Below are 11,642 nucleotides of genomic sequence, written 5' to 3'. Positions count from 1 at the left end.
TTTCTTTCACTTATTTAAATTTAATATCAAATACATTAACAAAATAAAATCATAAGTTATTTATAACCATAAAATTAAAATGAATGCCATTTTATTATGAAAATTAAACAAGTATTAAAAACTACACAAATTTTCATTGAAAACGGACACTATCCATCACAAGCTGAAGACGGATAATCCCCCTCTCATAATATGCAAGTGACACTATCCATGGGGTGCTCCATTTTCCCCACTTATCCTCCCACTTGCTTTATTGTGAGAGGGGCACTATCCGTGTTTAGCTTCTAAATTCTTTTTAATTTTAAGAGAAAAATTAAAGGGATATTCTACGGTGTACCTTTGAGTTTTTCGGTTTTCTATGTTCTACCCTTACAATTTTTATATTCTACATTGTACCCCTAAACTTCTTACTTATTTCTCTATCATGACCTCCTTTAACTCTCCATTAACTTTATCAATATCAAACAATTATTTTTTAACCTTTATTCTGACTCGTTAGTGTTCTATCACCATCCTAACTGAAAAGTATCACAAATCACTTTCCGTAAGCATAAATTACTATTAAAAACCTTAGTTATGATTCATGAAATGATAATGGAGTTTTATGAATTTTTATTTAGATTCGTATACGATTTGGTGGGTTAATGGGTAATTTGGCGAGTTAATAAGTAAATAAGTAGGTTATCGAGTAATTGAAATGGTAAATAAATGATTTAATAGATCAATTAAGAAAATAACATATCAAAGACAATAAAATAAGGTCATGGTATAGACTAATATATAGAGTTCAGGGGTATACCATATAATTTCAAAAATATAGAGGTACATCATAGAAAATCGAAAAACGTACACTGTAGAATATCCCAAAATTAAAAGATGAATGTCGTTTTATTATGAAAATCAAACAAGTATTAAAAACTAATCCTTATGAGATCATCTCTCTAATCGGGGTTAACATCAAGTTATTTAAAGTGGATCCGAAATCTTCAAAATTGCACACACCACCACCTTACATGAGCCGTGACCCCATACCGATTACCGACATCCTGTAATTGATTCCAATTTCCCCATCAATCAATCATCAATTAATAAACGCACAAACCTCAGATCTAAACTAACACAAACTCCAATTCCGGCGAAGATGTCTTCATCGCCGGCAACACTCCCAATAACAAACCCAACCCAATCATCATCATCATCATCTCAACCACCAATCTCAACTCCAGCCTTCCGTAGCTTCATCTCCCGAACCACAACCTCCTTACGTCAAACCCTTTCTCAACGCCGACCATGGTCTGAACTCATTGACAGATCGGCATTCACCCGACCCGATAATCTCACCGACGCCTTCACCCGTATCCGTAAAAACTCCTCTTACTTCCGTGTCAACTACCTTACCCTCTTAACACTCTCCTTAGCCTTCACCCTTATCTCCCACCCTTTCTCCCTCCTTCTCCTACTCTCTCTCTTCGCCGCCTGGTGTTTCCTCTACCTCTTCCGACCGACCGATCAGCCTGTCTCCATCCTTGGTCGTACTTTCTCCGATAGGGAGACACTTGGGATTCTTCTTGTTTCATCTATTGTTGTTGTGTTTTTGACTTCTGTGGGATCGTTGCTTATTTCTGCTGTGCTTATTGGTGGGGCTGTTGTCTGTGTTCATGGCGCGTTTCGTGATCCTGAGGATTTGTTCTTGGATGAGCAGGAGCCTGCTAATGCTGGACTTTTGTCGTTTCTAGGCGGGGCTGCTTCGTCTGCTGTTGCTGCTGCTGGTGCTAACTCTGTTGTCGGACGTGTTTGATTTCAGGTTCCGCTTTGTTAGGGTCCATCTCTTTTGTCTGCTTACTAGATCGAATTACTTGTTTCGCAATTGAATGTAGTTATGTTGAATCTGCTTATCTCATTGTTTGTTATCCCAAGAATTCGTTTCGTTTCGTTTCAGAATTGGTTCTTTGAGTTGAATTCATTGCTATGCCTCATCTCTGCGTTGGATTGTAGTGGAATTTGCAATATCAGATTTAAGTATGATGACGATGATCTTGCTTAATGGTGAGTAGGAAACGTAAATCTTGATGATCACATGTTTTTCTCCCCTTTTTCAGTTATTGATCAGTTCTGTAAATTTCAAGTTGTCTGTTGATTGATTAGTTTCAATGTGTAGCTGCTGTTGTTAGCTAGCTAGCACAGACACTCTTCAAACCAACCATCCTGTGTCCGACACCGACACTCATCAGACACACGGCTAAACTGTCGGATACCTAAGGAATGAGATGTGATTGATTAGAAGATGGGTTTGGGTAGGAAATGAGATTGAATTATAGTCAAAGTCGAATTTTACCTTCAATTATTTAATTTAAATTTAATATCAAATACATTTACAAAAATAAAATCGTATGCTATTTATAACTATAAAATATATATTTTACTAAATTTAAATAATGTGTCTTGTGTCCTAAATTTCATGAGATGTCGTGTCCGTGTCCGTTTTGGTGTTACCTAGGTTGTTAGTGAGCATTTCGAATTTCAGAATTGTGATTAGAGAATTACTTTATTTGTGATGCTGATCATAAATTGATCATTAGGACAGTGATCAGGTCACATTTAATCATTCCAGGGTTCAATGTTAATTATAACGTATTATTCTGCTACCAATTTACTACCTCAACATAAGTACACAGCACACAAACTTTAGTGCTTCAACACTTCCTATGATGAGATTTGGTTTTCGAATATACGCCCAATCCTATTGATGTGTGAAAAGACAAAGGAACTGTTTTAGGCTGACAATGAAAGTTGTGTCTAGAAATATGTTAGACTCACGGCTACTTAAAACTTAGGTTTGGATACAAATAAAGGAGGGAAAGAGAGAGAAGGAAAAGGGAGGGAAGGGATTTTGATAGCTTGGAGGAGGAATAAGAGATCCCTCCAATTTCCATAAATACTACTATACCTCCAGTTGTATAATGCTAGCATTGTACAACCACTACATATTTATCCGAGCATATGTGTAACTTTCCTGAGCTTTTTTAAAGTTTTTTTTATTTTTTTTTTATTTTTTATGTTTAAGTGTGTGAGTTCAGAAACTTTACAATATAGCTCAGATTCTTTAAAACAAAACTCGAAAACTGTGGTATAGTCTATTAATTGTCCAATTTCCTAATACCCAAGTTGTTAACCAAACAACGGATTTTGATTCCTTCTACAAAAACAAGCCTTGAGGAGTGCAAGAAGTGAACAAGTCATTTTACTTTATTTTACTGTATTCGCAAGCCAAAGGCTAGTGCCTCTATTGAAAGTGGAAATTTTGGTAAGCCTCTTTTTCGCAACTTGGTCAAGAACTGGAGGTTGAAAGTAAACAAGTTTTGGGAATATTGTCCTCTGCCACAGTAGCTCTTTATCACAGTCACTGTTCCAGTAAAGTTAAGCATCTCGTCATGTTACCCACATCGATTCGCAGGCCAAACCTGCCACCCCACCGGAACTCCTCGACACCCAAACCCTTTCAAAACAAAAAAGCAGATAGGATAACTAGAAGAGGGTTTAGGGTTAATCAGACATCTCTCATTTATCATTTGTCTGATATGGGTTGATCTGCTTGAATAATGCTTGATCACCCGCATCCTCTTTAAAACGACTTTGCAATCTTAGGTTGCAAAACTGAAAGTATGACGATCTTGTTCTAGAGTTGAAAGTAAAGTAGGAAATGTAGATAATGATTGATGACCACATGCTTTATTTTTGAGGAATTGATCAGCGGTTAGTTCTCTGTTTCATTGATTCATTCCATTGTAGGGAATCTTTAAGTTGAGAAATTGTGCTTAGTGAATGATTTTTGTTTACGACCTGTCATTCATGTGAAAAAATGCTAGTATGCTATGGAGTTCTTTCTTTGATGGTCATGACCAGGTCGCATTTTATCGTTCAAGGGTCGCATTTTATCATTCAAGGCTTCTAAGTTCAATCTCCCTCCACTTTATTCAGTTAGAATCATTGAACTTTTTTAGTGAGCAGGACATTTGAAATTTGCGGAATATTATATCGGTTGCCATAGCGAGTCATATTTCTGTATTTTTATCGTACTCAACTGCCAAGGAATAGTCGCGCTATTGAAAATTGAAAATTTCGACATTAATTATGATGATTTTTGCACTACCGATAATTTTTGATCGAAGATAGTTTTTCTGTAACAAGTGATTGTGATTGTGATTGTGATTGTGATTGTGATTGTTGTCATAGATTTCGATTTTGAGGATGGCTATCTACCTTTCCCGCCTTCCTTCTCTTCCCCCCTTCTCCCTTTACTCTCTCAGAATCGGTTAAGTTAATATATATTGTGTGGCGTCGGATGACAAATGGATGAGACAATATAATATATTTTAACCAGTTTTATACTCCCTTCTATCAAAACCAAACTATCCACACACTATTTAAAGTCAAACTTGTTAAATATTGACCTTGATTATATTTAGTCGAATTTCAAAAATTTGTATATAAAATTGACATAATTACAGATGTTATAAAAAGAGATTTTGTAAAATTATAATTTCGACGCAAAAAAGTAATACATAAATGAAGAAAAACGTGGTCAAAGTGCCGTTTCGTAGACCGTGAGAAGTCAACTCTTCGACCTTTAACTCTTTAAGTGGATTCAGTAGACCATCAACGTGAATTGTAGAAATAACATTTTGATGACAAAGATGTGGCAAAAAGCCATGACAGAAAAGCAATTTTGCTAACCAAACAAATGTTTCTCATTCTTCCAAATGTGTCCCTTTTCTTCCTTCCGAATTCCTTCATCTAAACACACCGCCCCACCATCAACCACCACAACGTCCATCAATTACACAACTCATCCTCTTCTTCGTCGGTGCCATTGTTACCGCCTCACCATCAACCACCTAGTCTCTCACATATTAGTAGATCATCACCTTAAGTGGGCGAGGGAGCGGATGGCGCCGAAGATGACGGAGAGGAGGGTTTGTAGTTTTCCGCTGTCATCGAGACGTACGAGATCGAGGACTTTACCACGGGCGACAACGAGTTCTTGGGATTTGGGGTGGCCGGAGAAGTTGCCGTTAATGGCGCATAGGATTTCCGTTGCTTTTTGGAAGGTTAAGTTGTAGAGGTACATGGTAGTATGTTAATGGTGGTTTTAGGGTTTAGGGTTCTTTTAATTGATTTGGAGTTTTTTGTTTATACTAGAAACAAGAGGGAGGTTTAAGAAGAAGAAACAGGAAAGGTCGGTCAGTGTATGTGTAACACCCCTATATACCAAGATGCCTTAACAAGGACCACCCTAGCATATAACGGTGTTACCATCTCGGTTGCCCGAGGTAAGTATATCAATAGTGACCATCGAAGGACAATTATTAAATTATACGTTAAATGATTACATTGTCTCAAAACTGTAAACCAAAGTATAAAGAATATAAATCAAAGTACAACAAAGCAAAGTATCTAAAACTCGTGACAACGGAAGGTAAGACTTTAAGTGATGACATCCCATCCTCGTTCCCGCAGCTACTATGAAATTATCACCTGTCACAATCTGCTCACCATCCCCGAATGAATCACCACAGTTTTAGAAAACATACACGGAGTCAGTTTACTGAATAATTAAGATAAGAAAATCACAAAGACAACCAATACAATCCAATCCAAATGTAGAACCATTCTTCAAACTCCATTAGTATCCAGTAACCGAATACACACCTAAGTGTGTAGCCCTGCCAGATTACCCATCGCAACAGGTAATCCTCACCCCTAGTCGGGGACCGCAGCCTAGTCCACCTAAGCCCCGCTCATCGCAACAAGCAATAACCCATGTCCATTAATGTGCACATTCCCCTTGTGGCCTCTTGTGATGGGAACCACAAGGGGCGAATCAAGGGCGTGAAGCCATTCCCGAAGATGACTCGACTCAGCCGAGGACACACCTCGCAAACATAGACAAACAACAACCAATCCAACATCAAGATAGACAATTCCAATAACAATATTAATCATGCCAATACATCAATTAACACCGTCTCAAATCAATTAAATAGGCAACTGAATAGGGAAACCCTATCTTATCACGATTCCGAAATCACAAGCAAAGCGGAAGCTAGAACCGATCCTCTACGAATCCTTCACCTAACAATAATCACAACAATTCTAATCACAATCATACCAATCCACCTTTTCCCAAATCTAACCATTATGGCAAAACCCTAAAAGACAAATCTAATCAATTGACAAAGTACTAGTGACTTATCGACGAAATTGATATGAAAGAGACGAATGAAAGACTTACAAATGATCAATTGCCTTGAGAGTGGTTAGGGTGATTAGAGAAAGAGATGAACATCGTTAGGTTTTGGTAAAAGTGATTTGTAAACTGTTAAAACGTAATTTATAATTCTCTAATCACCTTAATCAAAACCGCGGAAATTAATCCCGTCAGACCGGATACTCGGTCGAATACCTGGGGTACTCGGCCAAGTACGCCTTAGTCGGCTGAGTGTTCCTGGGCAATAGTCTGTCCAGAAAACACACGACGTCCTACTCGGCCGAGTTAGCCCTATTCGGCCGAGTAAGATAGACTCAGAAAACCGTGGTATTACAGTCTTCCTTCCTTAAAACGAACTTCGTCCCCGAAATTCATACCATATCCAAAACAAAATGAAACAAAACAACACTAACTACTCAAAGACAACACCCACAACTACTCGAAGGAACTACTCACACCACTATGAACAACAAAACAACTCCTCCCAAGCTCAAGATACCAACAACACAACCATGTTGACCTCAAACTAACTCAAAACATTCATGCGACCATCTCCTACCCCCCTTAAAAGACAACGTTTACGTCCCCGTAACCAATTATACCTGATCAAAAAGGTGAGGAAAGCGCTCTCTCTCATAGACTCCTCTGGTTCCCATGTGGCCTCTTCCACATTGTGATTAGACCAAAGTACCTTAAGTAAAACGGTTTCGCCATTCCTTGTCTTGCGTACCTTTCGATCCAAGATCTCCTTAGGTAACTTTGCATAAGTTAGAGACTCGTCTAACTCTATGTTCTCAACCTCAAGCACATGTGACGGATCACTCACATACTTCCGGAGTTGTGATACATGAAACACGTTGTGGACCCGATCAAGCGATGGTGGTAAAGCTAGCCGATAGGCTACTTCACCTACCCGGTCTAGAATCTCATAAGGGCCGATAAACTTCTGACTCAGCTTCCCTCTCTTGCCAAACCTCATCACTTCTCGCATAAGTGATACTTTCAAAAGGACCTTGTCACCTACCGCAAACTCAATGTTCTTGCAGTGCAAATCCGCGCAACTCTTTTGTCAATCCCGAGTTGCTTTCATCTTCTGGCGAATCAAGTGAACTTGCTCAATCATATCTTGCACCATCTATGGCCCCAAAACCACGGCCTCATCACTATCATCCCAACACACCGGACTCCTGCACTTACTTCCATACAAAGCCTCAAAAGGTGTCATTCCAATACTGGTGTGATAGCTGTTCTATGAAAACTCTATCAAATCCAGCCTATCTTCCCAACTTCCACCAAATTCCATGGCACATGCTCGTAACATGTCCTCTAAAGTCTTGATAGTCCTTTTGGTCTAACCATCTGTAGCAGGATGAAATGCTTTACTCATCTTTAAGGTAGTTCCCATCAATTCCTGCAACTCTTGCCAAAACCGTGATATAAACCCCGCATCTCTATCTGACACTCTATCCTTTGGTACTCCATGTAACCGAACCATATGTTTCATGTACTCCAAAGCTGGCTGCATCTTAGTCCAAGTATCTTTCATCGGGATAAAGTGAGCTGACTTTGTTAAACGGTCGACGATAACCCAAATCATATTGTTACCTTGCTTAGTCTTTGGTAACCCCACATGAAGTCCATAGAGATCGACTCCCATTTCCACTCCGGCACCTCAAGTGACTGAATCTTACCATGTGGTCTCCGTTGTTCGCCCTTTACTCTCGGACAGGTTAAACACCTAGCCACAAACTCAACCACCTCCTTCTTCATACTAGGCCACCAAAACGTCTTCCTTAAGTCCTTTTAGAGTTTGTCACCACCCTGATGTACTGAATAATGTGGACAACGGGGGTCCACGAGGGTCGCTTGGGAAACAAGCATTTGCATTTGTGGAGTCGCCACCAATTTTTATGGGAAATTAGAACCGTTCGAATATCTCGTGTCATGTCAAGATACAAAGTAATGACATAGACACTAAGAACTCGTTACCCTTAGCATTCTATGTCTAGAATGACTCTCGTGGATGCCAATGAACACGGATGTTCACATAGATCTGGAGTAAGGGGTGAGGGTACGTATTAGGAAGTCCTTTTACTGAACACCTAATCCCGCCCGCCTCGATAGCGGCCTCTACTAATGATTAGGGAAATCGTCTATATTTGATATGCTGTCGATTATATGCATGCAATGCAACAAACAACGTTTTAAACATAGCATGTGAGAATTAACTAAGTCGGCGCACAAATAATTAGGCATACAATTATGTCGAATTAGGGTTTAGATTAATTACATGTGAGAACAAGTAAATAAATCATCCATGATAAATAAATACGATAAATAAAATAATTACAATAAATGAAATTACAATGAGTTAATTGATTTACGTCAGAAATACATTTAAGACGGATAATTTGAGAAAAATAGCAGAAAATAAACTAGATTAGAAAATAAACAGATTACGAGCGATAATACGAATAATAGTCGATTAATATGTAAACTAAACGAATTAGGCCAAAGGAATAACGGAAGTTCAGAGACAGAACTCAACCCGGAACAGGCGCAACAATGCTGCGTCTCTTGGAAGAGGCGTAGTGGTCACTGCGTTTGTTCCTGAGGTGAGTTCTGGCTGTGAAGCCGGAACTGCGAATTGTTAATGTTGATTGGTAATTTTAATGATTGATCATGGATATTTGACTCGAGTGAAAGTGATTTAACAGGTTGTTTACATGTGAACTTGGTCATAAAAACGATAGAGACGAATTAAAACGGATTAAAACAAATTAATTACAAATAAATTAGGATTAATTGATTACAAATTGATTGAGGTGGAGTTGGTCAAATTGGTCGGTCATGCAACGTGACTGGTACTCAGAAGGATCCGAGCTTACGTGGTCGATTTGATCAAGCACGTAGACGTCAATAAGCTTAGAGCACGATCTTAGAATGCAAAGGGAAAAAAGAAGGGCGGACACTCGCGTGAGAAATATGAGAAACGAAGGTCCCTATTTATACTAATCACACGGAGAAATTAGGGTTAAGTGTGATACCCCCATACTCCAAGTGCCTTACCAGGACCACTTAAGGTATGAAAACGTCACCATCTCGTTTACCCGAGGCAATGATATTCATAAGACAATAACGAAACATACTTAAAAGTAAATACGGTTTAAAGTGATTACATGTCAAAACCAAAACTGTTAAACTGAAATACAATGTTCTCAAAAGGTCTACTGATAAAACTGTCACAACTACAAGACATCGTCTGACACAGCGGAAGACTCTTCTAACTGCCACGTGATGACTCACCCCAGCTATCCCATATGCATCATATCATACCTGCTCAATAACTGCTCACCATCCCCGAATGGATCACCAGAGTTTTTAAAACAATTAACGGGGCCAGTACTAATTACACAACACAAAGCCACAAGGAAACAAATGCCAAAACAACTCAATCAATCACAACAATCCTCCAGTCTCCATAACCAAACTCCACACAATTGACTACACACTAAAGTGTGTAGTCCTGCCAGAGTACCCATCGCAACAAGTACTCCACACCGCCAGTGGGGGACCGCAGCCGTACCCACCAAATCCCCGCTCATCAACCACTGAGCGATAAACCCAAGTTTCCTTAATGTGCACATCCCCTCCTGTGGCGGGTTCCACAGAGGGCGAACCAAGGGCATGAAGCCACTCCCGTAAGTGACTCCACTCAGCTAGGGACGCGCCCCGAATATCACAGACAGTTATACAACAACAATCAACAATATAAACCAACAACCGTCAAGATCAACCAACAATATAATTAATCAATAACCACAACACAATCACCACACACATCATGTAACTAATACTGAGTAGGGAAAATCCTACCTGGAAAGCAACACGAAATCAGACGATCAAACAGCTGTCTCAGAATATCTCCTCAACGAACCCTCCTCCTATACATACATACATATTATTACTACCATAACACATCGTCACCAAAACCCCCAAATCCCCAAATTAGGGTTTAACCAAACTTAACGAAATGATAAGAAAATTATATGTAGAACTTACCCACAATGCAAGGATCATAAAGGTATAAAGAACGATGAAAACCGACACTTCTAACTCCGGGATTTGCTAATAATGCAAAGGAAATAGGCAACGTAACTTGAAACTTCTCCTTGATTGTGATTTAGGTTTTGTAAAAGTGTTTTATGAAAAGATGACGAAAGTATATATATTAATCCGCATTATTAACAAACCCGTCACAAATCACCCGTAACCCGACTTACTCGATTGAGTAAGTCACTTACTCGATCGAGTGACCCCTACTCGATCGAGTGCCAAGCTTACTCGATCGAGTACCCTACACGCAGACTACTGTTTTGCATAAAACCAAACTTACTCGACAGAGTAAGCCCCACTCGATAGAGTACCCCAAGACGCATAAAACCGTAGTATTACAGTCTTCCCTCCTTAAAAAGAACTTCGTCCCCGAAGTTCAAACCACAATCAAAACAAAAGCACACTAACATCCTCCCGACACAACAACATAAATCAAACTCAACATAAAACTCCAAAACATACTTCCCAAACCAACTCAACCCGACTCAAAACAACTACTAACTATATCAAAACCAACATAAAACATGTAAAAACTCTATGCGACCATCTCCTACCCCCTAAAAGAAACAAGGTTACGTCCCCGTAACCATACATACCTGATCAAAAAGAGACGGGTACCGTTCCCTCATAGCCTCTTCCGCCTCCCATGTAGCCTCCTTAACCTCATGGTTAGACCAAAGAACCTTAAGCAACACTGTCTCACCATGTCTAGTTTTCCTAACCTTTCGATCAAGAATCTGTTTAGGCACCTCGAGATAAGACAAGTACTCATCCAGCTCTATGTTCTCTACCTCTAACACATGTGACGGATCACTAACATACTTTCGCAGCTGAGATACATGAAATACATTATGCACTCTATCCAAAGTAGACGGTAAAGCCAACCGATAAGCAACCTCACCCACACGATCTAAGATCTCATACGGTCCTATGAACTTCTGGCTTAGCTTCCCTTTCTTACCAAATATCATGACCCCACGCATAGGAGACACTTTCAAAAGAACCTTGTCCCCAATCTGAAACTCTATATCCCGGCGATGTAGATCTGCATAACTCTTTTGTCGATCCTGGGCCGCTCTCATCCTCTGTCTGATCAGCTTAATCTGTTCCACCATCTCATGCACCATCTTTGGTCCTAAAACCACTACCTCGGCACTATCGTCCCAACAAATCGAACTCCTACACCTCCTCCCATATAAAGCCTCAAATGGCGCCATGCCAATACTGGTGTCATAGCTGTTGTTATAGGAAAACTCAA

General features: G+C 39.5%; 1 protein-coding gene across 1 annotated transcript; it reads left to right on the top strand.

Annotated features, from left to right (window-relative positions):
* The first annotated feature begins 979 nt into the window (after nt 1-979).
* Nucleotides 980-1,976, top strand: LOC141605747 (PRA1 family protein B2-like). The gene has a single exon (XM_074424635.1). The coding sequence runs from the start codon at nt 1,142-1,144 to the stop codon at nt 1,796-1,798; it is 657 nt and encodes a 218-aa protein (XP_074280736.1). The 5' UTR covers nt 980-1,141; the 3' UTR covers nt 1,799-1,976.
* Nucleotides 1,977-11,642: the final 9,666 nt, after the last annotated feature.

This window comes from Silene latifolia, chromosome 1 (assembly GCF_048544455.1).
Source record: "Silene latifolia isolate original U9 population chromosome 1, ASM4854445v1, whole genome shotgun sequence".
NCBI classification, from domain to species: Eukaryota; Viridiplantae; Streptophyta; class Magnoliopsida; order Caryophyllales; family Caryophyllaceae; genus Silene; species Silene latifolia.
This window is presented reverse-complemented; position numbering and strand designations above follow the sequence as displayed.

Excerpts from the sequence above, each read along its gene's own strand:
- LOC141605747 (XM_074424635.1), top strand. The coding sequence starts at position 1,142 with ATGTCTTCATCGCCGGCAACACTCCCAATAACAAACCCAACCCAATCA.